Here is a 17,715-nt window from a genome sequence, read left to right on the forward strand (position 1 = left end):
TCTTTGAATTCATTAGGCTGGAGCACCAACAGGTTTGACTCCTGATCGTTTTTACCAGCATTTCATAAATCCCTTCACCTGCAAACACTCTACAAACATCTTTAGCCTGAGGTACCTCTTTAATATCATGAGTTCAAAATTACTTTAAATAGTCAAAAATATTGCCAGTCTTCTCATACCTCTAAATACAGTAATAATAATAATAATAATACCTACATTTAAATACCATAAGTTACAAAACAGAATTAAAAGCTTATAATTCACTACTGTACAAAGGCATTCATTAACAATAGCATTAATATTAAGGTAATCCACCGCCGTCATTTGAGTTAAACCAGAAAAAAAAAGTAACATTTCCCTCCACGCGCGTCTTATTCCAGTGTATTAACCAGTGTATCTACCTACAGTGTTATAACTAGAGGATCATGTTGTGCTGGGATCTGAAAATGTCCTCTGCATAATGAAGTTACTACAGTGTGCAGGTGCAAAACAGGGTCGTGAAGGTGAACGGTAAGTTGAGCATCATGTGGAGTCAGAATATAGCTTCTTATAAATGCAGCAGGATTTCAAGGAAGGTTTAGATGCAGTTTTATATTTATAACAGTGCAGCTGCTTTGAAAGTTGGTATTTTGGTTCGCACCGTGTAACATTGCGTGTTCACAGACTCGTCCGTGGGTTAATACACAACAATAAGTCACTGCAGGGTGTTACTGCATCAAGTTACCCGTCCATTCATTTACATTGTCACCAAGAGTAGAAATTAGCCTCATACACTTTTATATTTATATGGTCACTATTATATCCTGTGTAAAAAAAGAAGTCGAGTACTGAGTACAGTTCTGTATTTACCTGTGAGAAGCGAACATCTGTGGTGAGTTTCACTGAGGGTGGAGAGTTACGAACATGGATGACGCTCTGTAAGCCCTTCATGACACGCTGCTCGACCAGACACGGCTGCCACACAGGTTCGCGGTCGACAGCGGTAGCGTTCTGTCGTACGGGGGGATCGGCCGATTTGCATTTGTCCTACGAGTCCTCTGAGTGGAGTACCTGATATAGTTAGAGGTGTTGCACAGAGCCTGTCTGGTATTGCTCAGTGTGTTTGTGTACGTGTGTGTAGGCCTTGAACGCGATCTTTCGCTCACAGCACGAAAACGGACGCACACGCATGCACGCACGCAACAAACATGTCCACTGACGTGTGCTTTGAAGGCACACGTGATGTCAAAGGTCAGGCCTTGTTCTGAAACACAAAACACACTGAGTTTGGCAGGAAGACAGGTCGGTTGTCTGCGTTGGTGGAAGCAATCTGGATCTTGGAATTCTCGTGTCCAATCTGATCCGGCCACGTGCCGTTTAGAATTTGTGTGTGGCGCGGACTACGCTGCTGGAAGATCCAATACTCGTCTAACGTGGAGGATTTTTAAAAGTGGTTGCGGATAAACGAATGCTGAGCAGTCTTTTTTTTTATTTTTGCTTAAGAAAGAACCTACACTCCGTTTCCCAGCAGCCTCGTGTGTCCCGGCTGCGGAGCCACAACAACAGCGTGGCTCCAGGCTCATAGGTATGGCTGACCGGTTTGTTAGGAGCCTCCTCTAATTCCCCGCTCCCAGTGACACTCTGCTGGCAGCCCGAGCTCAAACATCTGTTTCTCTGTTCTGTACAGTAAGTCACTTTGGATCAAAGCATCTGCTAGTTGGAGGACAATGTTTCGGGAGGATTTGGCAGCTTCGGCGCAGTTCTCTGAGTCTTAACAGCAATTGTTTCCACATGACTTTCAACATTCTCCTTGGGGGATGGGGGCTGTTTAGAGGGGAAGGAGGGGGGGGGGGGGGGGGGGGGGGCAGGAGGGCGACGTGACGCTGCAAGCTGCAGCTCTCCCAGTCGTACAGCAGATGGCACTGAGGCACAGTTCTCAAGTGAACCCTTAGTGGCGAGTGTGTGTGTGTGTGTGTGGGGGGGGGGGGGGAGCAGGAGCAGAGTGGCAGCCAGGCATCTCTGATCAATTCAGCCAAGGTTACCCCCCCCCACACACACACACACACACCAGCCGATCACAAGGCAAGATGAGGTAGTCCCTGCCCTGTCCTGAACAGGAGAGCCTGCGGTTGGTTGGAGCTCAACGCTTGCAAGGTAGAAACAGAGGAGTAGCTGCCCTTTCTGAGCAAACCGTGAATCGGGGCAGTGCGGTGTGTGGACGCGCGGGGGTCGGAGTGAGCGGGCTGGGGCGGGTCGGGGCGGGAGTCGCCGCGCGGCTCTGTCCGCGGGGGGCCGGGCGGCGCGTCCTCTAGCTGGCCTCCTCTATGAGCCGGGCCAGGGTGTCTCTGAGCTCCGTCAGCTCAAAGATCTTGCCGTCCAGCAGCTCCAGCAGCGTCCGCAGGCTCTTCCTGAAGTTCTCCTGCTCCTCCTGGTTCTCCTCCAGCCGCTGCTCGGCGCCCGCCAGCTGCTCCTCCAGCACCCGGCTGCGCAGCTCCGTCTCCTGCAGAGAGGGAGACAGTGCAGTTGGAAACTCAGCAGCCTCGTTGCCGACGGTCCAGCGGCACCGAGCGGCACCCGCCCTCACCTCCAGCTTCTGAGTGAGAGTGTCTTTCTGCTCCATCAGGTCATTCATGTTTTCCAACTCTTCCTTCAACTTTTCCATTTCCTGGAGTAAATAGAATAGGTTAACACCAGGTGTAAATGGGACTATTCCATTTGAACCCCCCCCCCCCCCCCCCCCCCCCAACCACCACCACCGCCACCCACACACCTCCTCTTTATCCCTCAGCGTGGCCTCCAGTTCCTCTATGGTTTGGTTGAGTTCCGTTTTCTGGGATTTGATCACCGGGGTTTGGTTGCTCTGGCACTCGAGCTCTGTCACCTGACGGGACAGGGTGGACACCAGGACTGAGCGTCAGGCGACACCTCGCATCACACCCTCCCTCCCGTTCGATTGGGCTCTCTTACCCGCTTGTGTAGCCTCTCTGCCTCTTCCTGGTAGGCCGCCAGCTGCTGCTTCCACTGCTTGACGTTGGCCGTGGACTCCAGCAGAGCTGCCGTTAGTTTGGCATTGTTGCCCTTTAGTGCCTCCAGCTCAGCCTCCCAGTGTTTTGTCATGGCGGGGCTGCGGAACACAGCAACACACAGTCACTTTATCACAGAAGAACGGCAGAATATCGCAGCCATTGTTGTTTGTAAGAATTCACACTTCCCATCCATCCATCCGTCTGTCCATCCATCCATCCATCCATCCATCCATCCATCCATCCATCCATCCATCCATCCATCCATCCAATCCATCCATCCATCCACCCATCCATCCATCCAATCCATCCATCCATCCATCCATCCATCCATCCATCCATCCATCCATCCATCCATCCATCCATCCATCCATCCATCCAATCCATCCATCCATCCATCCATCCATCCATCCATCCATCCATCCATCCATCCACCCACCCATCCATCCATCCATCCATCCATCCATCCATCCATCCATCCATCCATCCATCCATCCATCCATCCATCCATCCCCAGCACTGCACATGGTCCGCTGCCTGCAGTCTGGCTCTTCCCGGTCAGTGGCTGCGAAAGCCACTGTCTGAGTTTTAATCTGAGATTATATCCTCAGACTGGCTGGAACATAATCTGGTTCAGCTACTCACAGGCAATAGGATGAGATGACAGATAAAGAGATGGTTGAATGGACTAAATGCCTTTGAATTTCCTGATGGAAAGGCACGTGTGGGAGACAACACTCACTTTATTATGAACGGTGAAGTTTTATAATAAGAATAAGAATAATAATAGACGCTGCATGAACTCATCTTTCTGTAGGGAAGCTGCTTCCCTTTGTTAGATCTGAGTGCTGCAGACGTTCATCTAAGCTTTACATAATGCCCACTCGGTGTCTCACATAATGTCTGACTTGGGTGGGAGCACGTATGAGACCTAAACGTTGTCAAGTAGCAACGCTGAGTCAAGCAGCTTTGAAAAGGAGCTGCTACTCCCACATACTTCACAGTAATTCCTCACAGCGGTGGAAACTCATACACAAACACAAAAGGAAGCTTAGCTCGTTCAAGGAGCGACGAGGGTCCGCGTATGACCCATTACAATGTTGTTGTTCCACCCCCTCACTGACACACACACACACACACACACACACACACACACACACACACACACACACACACACACACACACACACACACACACACACACACGCTCGCACACTGCAGCACTACTCCACTATGCATTAACACCCACGCTCACGTATGAAAGTGAAACAGCCCAGATCTAATTCCCTTAGGTTTCCCACGGCGCCTTCAGTTCTTACACAACAGCCACCCCCTCCGTGAGTGCAAGTGTGTCTGCGTGCATGACGCATAGGAGAGAGAGGGGGAGAAGAGAGAGAGAGAGAGAGACGCTTCATCCTACACATACACATGCCAACCGACACACCACCGCACACGTACACACATGGAGCGGGGCTGTCACCGAGGCGGCGCACGCACAAACCCCACACGGCAGCTCGGGGAGCGGGAGAGACGTCAAGAGGTAAAAGCGCACGGACGAGGAGCGCCGGCGGAGAGCGAGCGGCGGACGGACGGAGGATCAGAGGACGGAGGCGAGCGCGAGAGTTCAGCCCGAGCACAAAGCTGGCGGAGGGGAGCGGAGCAGAGCCCAAGCTGTGGGAGACACATGGACGGTAAGTTGGCTGCTCATTGACGGTGATGAAGATGGTGAGAGAAGCTACACAATGTTGCTAACTTGCTGGATTTATTTAAAGCAGCCGTCCAGCTTTTTTGTATTGCTTAATTAACATGTCTCTAAATTACAAGTTTTATTCTGAAAAACTGTATTGTGTAAATAAGAGTTTGCTTTCATGTGTTTTAGCATGTAAACAACATTACAGCAACAGAACGTGTTATAGCAGGACGTGGTTTTTAGAGGTGTCTGGTTTTAGTTCTTTGTTTGCTTGGATACCACTTGTAACACACCATGACTCAAATAAAACATCAGCGACATGTTTCGTGCTTCACTGCATTTTCAAAATGTCAAGGACAATTCAAGTCCAGGGTGAATAAAGTTGACAAACACAAAGCGTGAACTTGTGTGCGACACACAAGGCTTTTCAGCAGCCGTCCGGCATTTCCTGACGTTCCCCCTCACAGCTCCTCTCAAGAAGCAGGGAGGCAGAGCAGTTGCCATGGCAGCAGCGGAGGAGAGAATGCGCTCACGGCACCCCGATGTACGACGCGGGCGCTGCATCTGTCCACACGAGCCCTCGATGGGCGCCCACGTCCACCAACACTACAAGACCATTCACACCAGCACCCGCTCAAAGCAGACCATTCAACACAAGCCCGGCGCAGACCTGCCAAGCACGCCTCCATCCTCCCAGCCTGCATCCAGCTGTGTCTCATCCTTTTGTTGCTTTGCTCTCTGCACCCACACACACCTGCCCACACAGCCCTGCCAAGCAGCGGCGTGGCGTTCATGCTACGGAGATAAGTCCCAGCCGGATACAGACAGACACGTTAAGCCCATCAGAGAGACGACAAACGCAGCAAACGCCTGTGTCTTCAGGCGTCTTGATAAAAATGTGCACGAGACACAAAAAATACCACTATGAAAACATTTCTTCCTTTCTTTCGGCTTTAAAGCAACACACTTGCACACTGTTAAACTAATTGTCAGAACACACTTTATTTGCTTGTTGCTCGTGAGCGTGGCGCTATTTCACAAAGGGCGAAGGGCGTGAGCTGATGAGTCGAAGACAAATAAATCATAAAGAGGTTAGAAAAAGAAGGTACGTGGATAAGCCTCGCATCCGGCCTCTCTGCCTATGCCTCAGAGAGAATGTGAGACCGGCGTGAGCTCGTTAGGTCCACGCTCGCCGCGGCGAGTGCCGAGAGGCGACCCCGCCGCCCACGCACGCAGCATTAATAGACACATCAGCAGCAGGGCTGCAGCAGGCGGTGGGTGTCCTCGCTACATCCTGCTCTCACTGCACATTTCTGTGGACCTAGCTCAATTCACCATGCAGCGGCAGGGATTTCTAAGCATTTGCACCTCCACCGACCATCCAACATCTACGAGTGCTCCTAAGGATCTCTCAAATGGTTGGGTAACCAAAAAAAAAAAGAATGATGATACGAAATTGATTGATATCTTTAATTAAGAAGAATCGCAGCCACAGAAATAATGTAAATGAGTGAAGTTACAGAGATTTTATAAATGAAAACACCTGTGTGTACAGTTGGCTACAAGCGGCAGTGGATGGGACAGAACATTTGCTTTCTAGAGAAAAAAACACTTCACTTATTCAATTGACCATTGTCCGCGTCCTCCTGTTCACTTGTTTTATTCTAGTGTGCATGCATTCGGTGGATGTTCAGGTACCAGTGAGTCATTATGGACTTTATACAATGCACCTCTCTTTCTGCCATTATCTCTCCTCCCAGTCTGACACACACACACACATACAAACACGCACACACACACACACACACACACACACACACACACACACACACACACACACACACACACACACACACACACACACACACACACACACGCTTCCTCAGTGTGTCTGTCTGTCTTGCTCTTTCTCTGCCTCCCACTAGCCACTGCATGTTATATAAGTCTTATATAAATGCTTCATCGACACCTTTTTTGTGACAGACCTCACAGCCACACCTTTTCAGCAAGCCATTATACACATTAGCATATATACAGGACACCTGAACCTCGTTATCTTACACAATACACTACATTACTCAATATACCAGTACTAACAATCACAAGTCATATGAAAAATCCCCTTCGGTTGTTAAAAGCACAGAAACACAGCAGGAACATGTACAGCAGTAGTGGTGCATGCATAGAGGAGACAGATCCAAGTCAAATCCAAAATTTGCATCTGAAAAGATATTATTGCACTGAAGTAGGAAATGTTTCCTTACCAAACATGCTCAGGTTGAACAAAACAAACTAATTAAAAAAGTTCCTCATTCCTGAGAAACACTTAAGCTTACATCTTTTGCTGGTCCGTGGGAAGTGACGTGTAAATGTCCGGTCATTTTATTGCACTGACTTTTTTCCTCCTCGCTGGAGTTTTAACTTATTCGTTAGCAGATCGTGAACAGCTTTTGTAAAGACGAGCCTTCGGAATGTTTGTGCCCGAACAGTTTTTGTTTCGAGTGGTTCTAATGTCGCCGTAGTGGGGACTTGTGACGTCCCTATTAGAAAGAGCAGACCCGACAAGGCTTAAACTGCTCCCTAAAGAGGAAAGACACGAGAAAGCAGCGGTGAACAGAGGAAGTCACAACTATGCCGGCGTGCAACATGCTGCAGATGAGTAAATGCAGGCGAAAGGTAAAAAAATCTACAATTAATTCATTTTAGTATTAGTGTATTCATAGTGTGCATATGTTTGCTATTGATGGGAGAAGCCTGTGACAGTGAGCGCAGACAGTTAACTGTGAGCAGGGCAGCTCAGGACAGTGAGCAGGTCACAGCGCGGCATGTGCATGTACCTGTGTGCGAAGGCCAGCGCGTTCTGCGCCGGCTCGGGACGCGCGTCCGAGTTGGGGGTGGTGTCGCACATTTCATCTGTGCCGTTGATGTTTTCCATCGGCGGAGTCACGGGGGTCAAAGGTGACGAGAGCTCACCTCCAGGAGACTCCTGTGCTCGAAACAACAATAATATCGATAAATGAAGTATCACTGTCATCAGACCAGCAGGTTATTAACATTAGCAAAAGCAAAGATGTATTTAGATTAACCAGATTTCCATAAATAGGAGGCTGAATGACGGCAAGTTACAACTCTCTGATTGACTGATTACCCGTCAATCAATAACATGTAGCAGGACTTGAATATTAGAGCTTATATGTGAGAATACTCTTCTATCTAAAATAATTACACGTGAGAAGTGCAGGCAGGTTGTGGGCTGGGTCATGAGCATGTTTGTGTGTATGCCACAGAGAGAGAAATGATGGAGGTGTGTGTGGTTCTTAGAGGATCTTACGTCTCTCACACTAATAAAGCTCTTTTTGCTGTACAGCTCAACTTTACTGCTTATTAATGAACAGATCCGTGCGCCTATAGGCTATTAAGCATCTCACTGCAGCACCGGGGAATTGGCGAATTACAGATTAATGCTTATCTTTATATCCCATACAACCACATAATTATACAAGGGACAAATAATTTGGCTGCCGAACATACATAAAACAAAGCTATTAGGACTCACAATACAGTGGCACAATGGCGCTGACTGCATGTCTCTAATAGACAAGCAGGCAGCCGCAGATAAGCGGAGCCGCGCTGGCATTACACTTCACACGCCACGGTCATTACTATCTGCATCGGCTCATGATGCAACGCCGTGGGTCCTGGCTTTAGGGAGCGTTTAGCGGAGCTTTCTGGAGATGAAGATGTGAAGGTTAGAGCGGGGTGAGGCGTTCTGCAGCCTTCACAGTTACACAGTCACACCATCGCTAGCGCGGCGCGGTCAGTTAACATGCAGCCTGCGACCCCCGATGAGAGAGAAGCTGTCCACTTGGCTTCATTAAAAGGCATCGTCCCGTGGGACGCGCCAGCTACTGTAGCATCTCCATCCATGTTGGCTGCAGCATTAATAGTACGAGTAATAGGCCGTGGTTCAGCAGGGGGCCACTACCTTAGTCTCCATAATGAACAGACGAGAACATGAAGCCCGTTAACAGCCTTTAGATTAAAGAACTAATTTCTCAGGGGAGTTTGCTGTGAAAAAAGCTAATTTTCTCTCAGATGCAGTTACACATGCCCTAAAACACTCTATTATTAGATACAGTATCTCATGCAAGCAAATACACAACATACAGTCTCATTATGCTCTCCAGGTTATGGAGTCCACACACACTGTTGTCTTGCATCTCAAGGCTCAGTATTTGCATTTTATAGTCCTTTATGCATATTTTTTCACTTAAGACTTATTATACGACATAGATTATCCTGTTATTATCTTGTAATTTTGTATATATCAAATTCTAAATCCTTCTTTATTTGCCAGTGGCTCACACGCAACATGTATGAGACGCAAGAGACGTACCTGAGAAGGAGACGTGGCCATTTCCATCTTTTCTTGACTCTTCTCTTTTGCGAGACGTGCTGCTTCTTTGTACTCGGCAAACTTCTCTGCAAACTGGAAACAAAGGACAGGCTTCAGCAACGGACTAAAATTCATGCAGCTCCACTTTGTCACTGCATAAATGTGACAATCACACACACACACACACACACACACACACACACACACACACACACACACACACACACACACACACACACACACACACACACACACACACACACACACAGATCAGGGTGTGATAAGCCAGAGGAATGGGAGGCTGTTGCCACTCATGGTGGAACTTAGAATTGGAGGCTCTTTCCCATAATGCCTCAACAGAAACATGAGCTAACTAGGTCACTGTTTGTAACCTTTGTATCACAAACACACACATACACGCAATGCAAAGCACACTGCGTAATTGTGTTCCAGAGGTAGAGTTTTTCCCTTGAATCAGACGTGTCTGATCATCAGTGGCTGAACGTGACCTTCTTCTATTTTTGTCCAGAGCGAAGACGCATCCGCTGAGCCTGAAGTGGTAAGGTGAGCCCGGCTGAGAGCCTTCGAGCAAATATAAGCACTCACATACACACCAGCACAGATGCCTGCTTTCCTTTTAGGGTGTGGTTCCACACCAACACTACGGCCACAGTTCTACACAGTAATTCAGCATGTGGAGTACTGCACAGATGAGAGGTGAGAGAATCTAATTGACAGCTCTGCTGGAGACAGTCCTGTGTCGGACATCAATCGCGTAACGCAATATCATTTCATTTCCGTGGTATATGATCGCTTTAGTACAGCGATCTAAATGTAGTCGTTCTCAGTATAAGTGCTTCAGGAGCGTTGGCAAAGAAGTTATCTGAGAAGTGAATCGGATTATTCCAACTTTAAACTGAAAAATTGTGCAAGTGGACACTAGATGTTAAAACGATACACTTCCTGGAAACTCTATGATCACCAGGATAAATTAGTAAAAGATAAAGTACTTCACATGAGCCACACAAATATACAAATGTACATAAATATTTAAAACCAGAAAAGTGTGAACGTCTCAGGACCAGCTGTGTGTGTGTTCTTGAAAAAATTGGAACCCAAAAACACAAATACACAATATTTGTGTCCACAAGTCTGTGTATATGTGAAATCAGTGCATGAACAGAACAGAATAGCGAAGAAGCCACTGGCTGTGACATGGGTGACCTGTGCATGGGTTTGGGGCTGGTACCTTGGCCAGGTGATGCTCCGTGGAGAAGCCCAGGCCGTAGACCGTGTTCGCTCGACTGTCCGCCCACTGGCCGAACTTCTGTGAGGTCTTGGTGAACGTCATGTTGGGACTGATGGTGCTGTTGATTATTGCCTGCAAGACAGAAGCAGCCCACGTCTTACGTATTACACTAGTGGCAGACTTAGTAATAGTACTTCAGGATGCAGCGAAAACACATACGGGACGGTGCATATGGACGACGGAGCAGCAGGCGTAAGGGGGTGGCAGCCACAGAAAGAAATGATGAAAGCCAATAAAAGCTTAACTACTGAGATAAACAGACCACGATACACTCACAGGTCATTACAATGAGTGGTACTGTATCCTCTGTGGGAGCGTGCATGTGAGGGGCCGATACGTCCCTATAAAGACCCCCCCCCCCAGCAGGTAGTCGCCCCAGGTCTGACCTCAATCGCTGCACGCCCAGAGAAAGTATTTAACAACAGCATGTTGATATTTGAGATGTGTAGCCTGGAAAATGTGTAGGAGCTCTGACGTGCGCTCACAAATACAGTAGTTGCAACGTGATGAAACGTGAGCCGCTGCATCACTGGGCTCTTTTAAAATGTTTTTGTTTGCGCGTCAGGGCGGCGTGTGGAGCCCATTAACACCATCTACACTCACTACATCACGGCGCCACTAAAGTCGTCTGAGCGGCTGCTTAATGTGTCGACGGGCTCGCTAAAACATCTGGAATGTCTCAATGAAACCAAGCCGCTTGGCAGAAACAGCGCGGCGGGTCCAGGCATGAAGCACGGCTCACCTTGGTCCCGTCCAGGCTGATGATGCGGTAGACGTTGCGCGTGCTGTCGTAGAAGTAGGAGACGGTGACGGCGTGCTTGCTGGTGGGCAGCCAGTTCTTCTTGGTGTTGGGGTCGATCTGGAAGACGTGGGCCCGCGTGCTGTAGATGGGCTGCTCCCTGAAGGGGACGAAGAAGAAGTGGTGAACCTCTTTGTGCCGCAACACCAGCGTCTCGCCAAGCGCACCACCGCCGGCGCCGAAGCCGCCGCCCGCGGGGGAGTCGGGTGGTCGCCCCGGCAACCGAATTACCAGCTCCCCATCCTCCATGGTTGCACCGCCGAACGGGAGCTATCAGAAGATTTCTACATATACGGTACCCGCTGTCTGGTACAAGATGGATGACGAGCTAAGTGAGCCAAGCTACATACAGCAAAGCTCCGGCACACGCGTTACGTCCACAACTCCCCTCATGCATTATCCCTACTCTAAACACTAAATAGCAGCAGCGCCCCAAAATAAACGCTGTCTGTCTGTCTGTCTTTCTGTGTGTGTGAAGCAGCGTCGCTCCCCCTGCTCTGATATCGGAACGCCTGCAGCACAGAGCGAGGGTCACGCAGGAGACCACGGGGGGGAAGGAGAGGGTTTAGGGCTAAATATAGACAGTGGGCCGTGGTACCAATACCACAGTTACAGCCCACGGAGCTGCAGCCTTATGAACACACAGAGCAGAAACATGCAAACTACGACACAGGCATGAAGAAATGTGGGTGTGCGTTCAGTGTCTGATAAAAGCCTTGATTCCTCATCGGCCTCCGCGTGACACTTTGTTAGCGCCACCTTTGCTTTTTGGTCCATCACTCACGCGCCGCTGTCACTCCTGAGTTTGCTCAAGCGATGCCCCTGTATATTCCAGCATTGTTAGAGCTTCTTGGGTAATATCTACAGTCAGTACGCGCACACACACACACACACACACACACACACACACACGACACACACACACACTCAAAGTGCAGGGTGCAGAGGGAGATATTCTGGGCTGGCAGCGCTGGCAGAGCGGGAGATAGAGAACTGCTTACACTGCACTGAGGGGGTGATGGGGGGACATCAAAGGCTTGCTATATAAATGAATATTAAAATTTAGCAGCAGCGAACCCCCCCCCCTCACACACACACACACACACACACACACACACATATACACACGCTGATTGGCCAAGACTGGGAAAGAAAAGAAAACAAGGAGATGGGAAGAGACAGAGAGAGGGAAGTTGGACAGAGAGACAGTGAAGGGGAATGTGGGGAGTGAATCTGGGATGATTAATGCCGCTCCACAAAGCTGCTCGTGGAGTTCCTTGTGTGTGTTATCATAATCATCAACAGCAGTGTAAGTGGCGGGGCTGTGAGTCATTTCAACTCTCTGCCGGCACACATCACACAGGCACGGCCTGTTTGTGTGAGCCGCGCGAGAGCTGCTTGGTAACTGGCGTCGCTTTGCCGTTGCATAATGTGACGGAGCCGTGGCAAGAAGAAATGCGCGCCTCTTGTTGCTTGATTGTATGTGTACCAAACACAGCAGTGTTCCCGAGGCTTTGATTTTTTTTTTTTTTTTTACATGAGCGCCTGTGCCAAAGAATTTGTTCCAAAACGACTCCCACCAGTTGTCAAAAAAAGCAGCACCTAACTCCTACAAGTGAACTTTTAAAAGGCAGAGCAATGAATTATGGAATATGATTTAACTTGAATGCAGCGTTTTTCATAAATAAATAAATAAATATTGTTTTGCGATACAAATCTTTAATATAGAAAATATGTAAGCTGCATCACACATGATCAGGTAATCAATAGCCTTTATGAAATGGCAGATACACTCAAATACCAATAAAACATAATAATAAGGACAGGGCTTTGAGATGCTGTCTATCTTCCATCACTGCCTGACACATTTACAAACAAAGAAATGAATGTGGCAAATAAAAGCTGCGAGGCAAGGTGAGAAAAAATGAAGAGGGAAAGTAAGAGAGTGTGAGCGAGGGGGCAGTATGAGTGAGAAGGGAAGAGGAAGAGGAGGAGGAGGAGGAGGAGGAGGAGGAGGAGGAGGTGCTGCTTAGCATGCAGGGTGTACAGCGTGACACAAGGGCAGGTGATGGAAGGCGAATGTTAAAACAGAGGGAGAAGACGAAGAGAAGAAGAGAGGAGGGACGGAGGAGGTGATGGATGTAGGAGAGGGCACGTCCTTCCAGGAGAAGACGCAGCGAGTGGGAAGCTCCGGTGTGAACAGCTGCACGGAAACTTTCAGCCGCGCGACGAGGGAATTTTCAGGGGGAAAGAGCGTGTTGAGGTCAAAGGACCAGCGTGAGGACGTTGTGAGTCTGAGACACTTATGGTGTGTTATCGTGTTCAAGACAGCAACATACAGTACAGACTGAGGCGCTATGATGTGAAGCTGAGGTATGAAAAGCTCATTTCATAGAATAGCAGCATTTGAGGTGTGTTGTAAATGTAAGGGTCTCAAAGAAACTCACATATTTTCACTTTCGACACTAAAATCTGTTGTCAGAAATAAAACCTCTGTCTGTCGTGATTTAATTGAAACTACTTTCGTTCAAATCGATTTTACAATAGCTCCCATTCAAACAGTTTATTGTGATGCCCGTGGACCATTTTCGAATAAAAAGCGTAATATGAAATGAAACAAAGGCTCGTGTGTGCGTTTATTTCAGTGCGCTGGCATCATGCGTTGCCTATTGTGCTTCTGGTGCTTGGCAGACCTTTGACTGTAATCATTTTAAGTCACGGAGGCAAGGCTGCGTTTTATTTCCCCTTTAAGTACGGAGCCGTCCCTCTTTCTGCAAACACTGACAGTGAAACAACAGCCTAATGAAATGCTGCATCTCAGGAGTCCTCACTTTCCCCGGCCGCCCCCGCCTCCGGCCCTCCTCACGTCCTCACGCTCGCATCCATCGGGTTTCCAAAGTTTAACATTAGCTCAACGGAAGAAAGCTTGAAGAGGAGAAGATCTTATTTAAGGTAGTAAAATGTCATTAAAAGTGAGATCTCCCACTTGCTGCATCTACTGGGAACAACCTGGATGACCTGGATGACACTGTATGTACACACACACACACACACACACACACACACACACACACACACACACACACGCAAGGACAAAGACAGACGGAGAGAAACTGAGTTTGACAGCGTTTGTCCAAGGAAGTTAGAGCGTCGATAGACATCTCCAGTTCTCATTCCCTGCTAATGCTTCCCCCTTTGCTGTTACCATTAGCGCTGCAGGAGGCTTGATATTGAGCCACGAAGCCGGAAGTGAAATATGACCGTATCTATCTGTGTGTCATAGCCGCCAGACATAAGATCTTCCTGTGCTCACTTTTATCTGCGTTACACATTTTCAGCCTTCAACACACACACACACACACACACACACACACACACACACACACACACACACACACACACACACACACACACACACACAGTGTTTCGAGCGCAGGGGCTTCGCATCACAGTTTGAAATTTAGTCCATTATGGATCAATTGAGTCACTGAGTCAGTTGCATAACAGTAACTTAGTCACCAGTATGGCAGAGCCCACTGGAGAGCTGAGGCTGAGTGGGAGACCGCTGAATGATGTGCTGCCCACACAGTAGGAGAGCAGAGTAGGCGTCCTGGGGGCCTCCAGTGTATTGTAAATAGTTAATGCAAGAGCTCGGGCCGATGCCTTAGAACCGCACCATGCCTGTGCCATATTGTTAACCTCCTGCTGTGCAATTAATCACAATGAACTGCGGGAGACAGCTGTTAATGAACGGCGGGCACGGGCCTGGTGGGGGAAACGGAGCGCCGAGCTCCGGGTCGGGAAACATGCAAATGAGCAGCGCGCACTAGACGGATCTCTCCCCGATGGGCGCCTGGCGGTGGGGATGGAGGCTGACGCTTGGCTGCCACCGAGGGAGGGAGCCGGCGTCACCGGGGTCTCATGCAGCACGGGGGCTTTTGACGTTCATCTGGCTCCGTGGCGTTGCTGCTCCCGAACCTTTCCTCTATCATCAGGACAGGGAACAGGATGTGCAGAACATCGGAGCGCGAGGCTCCGTGGTTGTTTCTGCTTTAGGAATGCACTACACTACACGCCTTTAACGTCACTGGGATTTAAAGGGCTACAAAACCCCATTGTGGCACACTGTGTCGTGGTTTCGGCAAAAAGTTGGTTTTTCGCATCTTGGCGAGCACACCCAAACGTCCCCATAGGAGCCTCCCGCAGCCCCACTATGCTACAGATTACCCTTCATTTTCATGCTGAAAGTTTGATGATAAGGGCAACTTCTGCGCCGGCATCTGCGAGGCAAAATACGGGCGCTACCGTGGATTTCTGCGTTACCAACAAGCGCGCGTGCAGGAGGAAAAGACATGGCTCCTGTGTTGTTTTAGCGTGCAGTCAATTCAGGCCATCAGAAGATCTCCGCTCAACCCCCCTCAGCCCTAAATCCACTGTGCATCCACCGCCACGGCCGCGCCGGGCGGATGGATGCGCTTTACGCATATGCCCGTGGGTTACATTTCGCCGTGGTTTCCGTGGCAGGGAAGTTCCTCCCCGAGAGGCAGCCGCGGCTGATACGTCTGACTGAGGGACGGTCATCACACTTACCCCATTGTTGTGGTCGGAACGAAAGGCGACACCTGATCGCGGATCCTTTGCGCTTGCAATAAAAACGAGGCTCCCGCGCGGACTGCTGCGTATGAAGGTCTCTCTACACGGCAGCCTCCCCTGAATCACCGGCGGTGCGTCTGAAGGAATTCGATGACACCTGCTCCATCCCCCCCGCGCTGTCACCGCGACAACTCAGACATACGTGTCTTCCTACACATGGCACGGATTGAGGCGGTCGGATCGTCTTCGCCGCTGGTGGCGTTCGGCGACGGAGCTGCGGCAGCCGCGGCAGGAGGATCCAGCGCAGGCGTCAGCGCAGATGTTCGTCAGGCTCCTTGTTGTTGTCGTGTAAATTACAGATCCTCGCTGGAAGGGTGGAGAAGCCTTGCTGCCTGAACTGGGAAAGACAACCCTCATTTAGCCAGTTGATAACGCACAGCATCTCTCTCTCTCTCTCTCTCTCTCTCTCTCTCTCTCTCTCATTACCATATAGGCTCACAGGCTACACCCCCACTCTCGCCCGGGCTACAGCTATTTCACAGATTGTGCATTTCTCTAATAAAGCCGATTTCTGATGGAGCGCTTGGACTAAACCTAAATTAATCGCTTGTGCGTCTGCAACAGAATTTTCTACATTTCCCAGGTTAATTTATATTCGCGTGGCATGATCCCGCTCGCCTGATCAATTCTGTTGTGTGCAGTCCTTTGCATATAGATTTTAATACACTCCACTTTTATACTATACTATATATGTGCTTCATTGATGTAATTCTAGCCAAGAATGCTTAGGCACCCCCCCCCAGACTGCTCCACATCTGGCCGATGCATCCGCTTTCCTCCTACTCAGATCACTGTCGGTATTGAACTGCCTACGTCACGACACCGGCCTCCGCAGTGACGTCACTCGGTGCTCAAGGGACCGATGCCATTTAAAAGCTTTGCTGATTTATGATTATTGGGAAGTGGTCTATCTACCAGGACCGTAAGGAAAATACAATACAGTGTATTAATTTTTCCACGAAATACTCAAAAACAGGCTATGGTCATAATGTATAAGTCTTTGATAGCTTGAAACTTTTTTTATATTTATTTAAAGTAATAGAACAATAACCATTTTTATTTTGATTAAAAATATGTGTCATTGTTATCCTATGCTTACTTTCAAGTCTTTGAATCAGTTTAAATGTCACATAAAAAACGATTATGCATACTGTGTTACAGGCTCCACAAACATTCTGTGTTCCAGTGTTCCTACAGTGGTAAATAACTCTATACAGTTTGTTGGCTTTTTTATGGTAACAAATCCAACCTAAAAGAGATTAAAATCTAGACATGTTATGTTTATGACCATTAAAAGATCAGTCTAAATGTGTGGATTTTCATAATTCAGTCCCAGGCGGGACAGGCTGACGGGGAGATGACATCTAGAGATAAATCCTGAAGCTTCTCAACAGACAATGGATAATGGACACTACATGTGACAGCAGTCATGATGACTTTACTGGCTTATCTTTCCAAATTCAAATGAAACTAATCTGGATATACGGTAGCTCACAGTCCAGCTCAAACCTTTAAAATCGAGCACATACAAAGGGAAACAGCTACCTCAACCCTCATTATACTGGATATTCATTGATTTCATATCATGGTTATTGATGTGCAATACCCACTTTCAAACCACGTTTGAATGTCACATAGCAGGTCACAGTTTTTTACTGTTTATTATTTGTTTTTAAAAGAAATATTTAAAATTGTACATAATGAGTTTTTTTCTGCGAGGGAACAAAGACGCAGTCAGATACATACATACAATTCCTTGGTTGTCCTGTGCAAACTTGGCCATTAAAGCTGATTCTGATTTCCCAGTAACATTAACTAAACAGTCGCTTGGCCGTTTGACGGGGACGCGTCCCCTTTAAATCTATC

General features: G+C 48.4%; 1 protein-coding gene across 3 annotated transcripts; it reads right to left on the reverse strand.

Moving 5' to 3' along the window:
- Positions 1-100: 100 nt before the first annotated feature.
- On the reverse strand, positions 101-16,292 carry homer1b (homer scaffold protein 1b). 3 transcript variants are annotated; one of them, XM_029160896.3, is made up of 10 exons: positions 16,276-16,292; positions 15,787-16,186; positions 11,140-11,296; positions 10,338-10,469; positions 9,089-9,181; positions 7,530-7,678; positions 2,947-3,103; positions 2,750-2,860; positions 2,564-2,644; positions 101-2,479 (listed from the first exon to the last, which is right to left on the reverse strand). In XM_029160896.3, the coding sequence occupies exons 2-10, from the start codon at positions 15,789-15,791 to the stop codon at positions 2,288-2,290; spliced, it is 1,077 nt and encodes a 358-aa protein (XP_029016729.1). In that variant the 5' UTR covers positions 15,792-16,186; positions 16,276-16,292; the 3' UTR covers positions 101-2,287. The 3 variants fall into 3 exon arrangements, with proteins under 3 accessions (XP_029016729.1, XP_029016727.1, XP_029016730.1); XM_029160894.3 differs by lacking the exons at positions 15,787-16,186; positions 16,276-16,292 and having other exon boundaries at positions 11,140-12,017; XM_029160897.3 differs by lacking the exons at positions 101-2,479; positions 2,564-2,644; positions 2,750-2,860; positions 2,947-3,103; positions 16,276-16,292 and adding an exon at positions 4,125-7,272 and having other exon boundaries at positions 15,787-16,229.
- Between the last annotated feature and the right edge of the window lie 1,423 nt (positions 16,293-17,715).

This window comes from Betta splendens, chromosome 9, assembly GCF_900634795.4.
Source record: "Betta splendens chromosome 9, fBetSpl5.4, whole genome shotgun sequence".
NCBI lineage: Eukaryota > Metazoa > Chordata > Actinopteri > Anabantiformes > Osphronemidae > Betta > Betta splendens.

Excerpts from the sequence above, each read along its gene's own strand:
- homer1b (XM_029160894.3), bottom strand. The coding sequence starts at position 11,445 with ATGGAGGATGGGGAGCTGGTAATTCGGTTGCCGGGGCGACCACCCGAC. Across the intron at positions 9,182-10,337 it reads CGGAGCATCACCTGGCCAAG|TTTGCAGAGAAGTTTGCCGA; the intron begins GTACCAGCCCCA and ends CTTTGTTTCCAG. Across the intron at positions 2,480-2,563 it reads CTCTCACTCAGAAGCTGGAG|GAGACGGAGCTGCGCAGCCG; the intron begins GTGAGGGCGGGT and ends CCCTCTCTGCAG.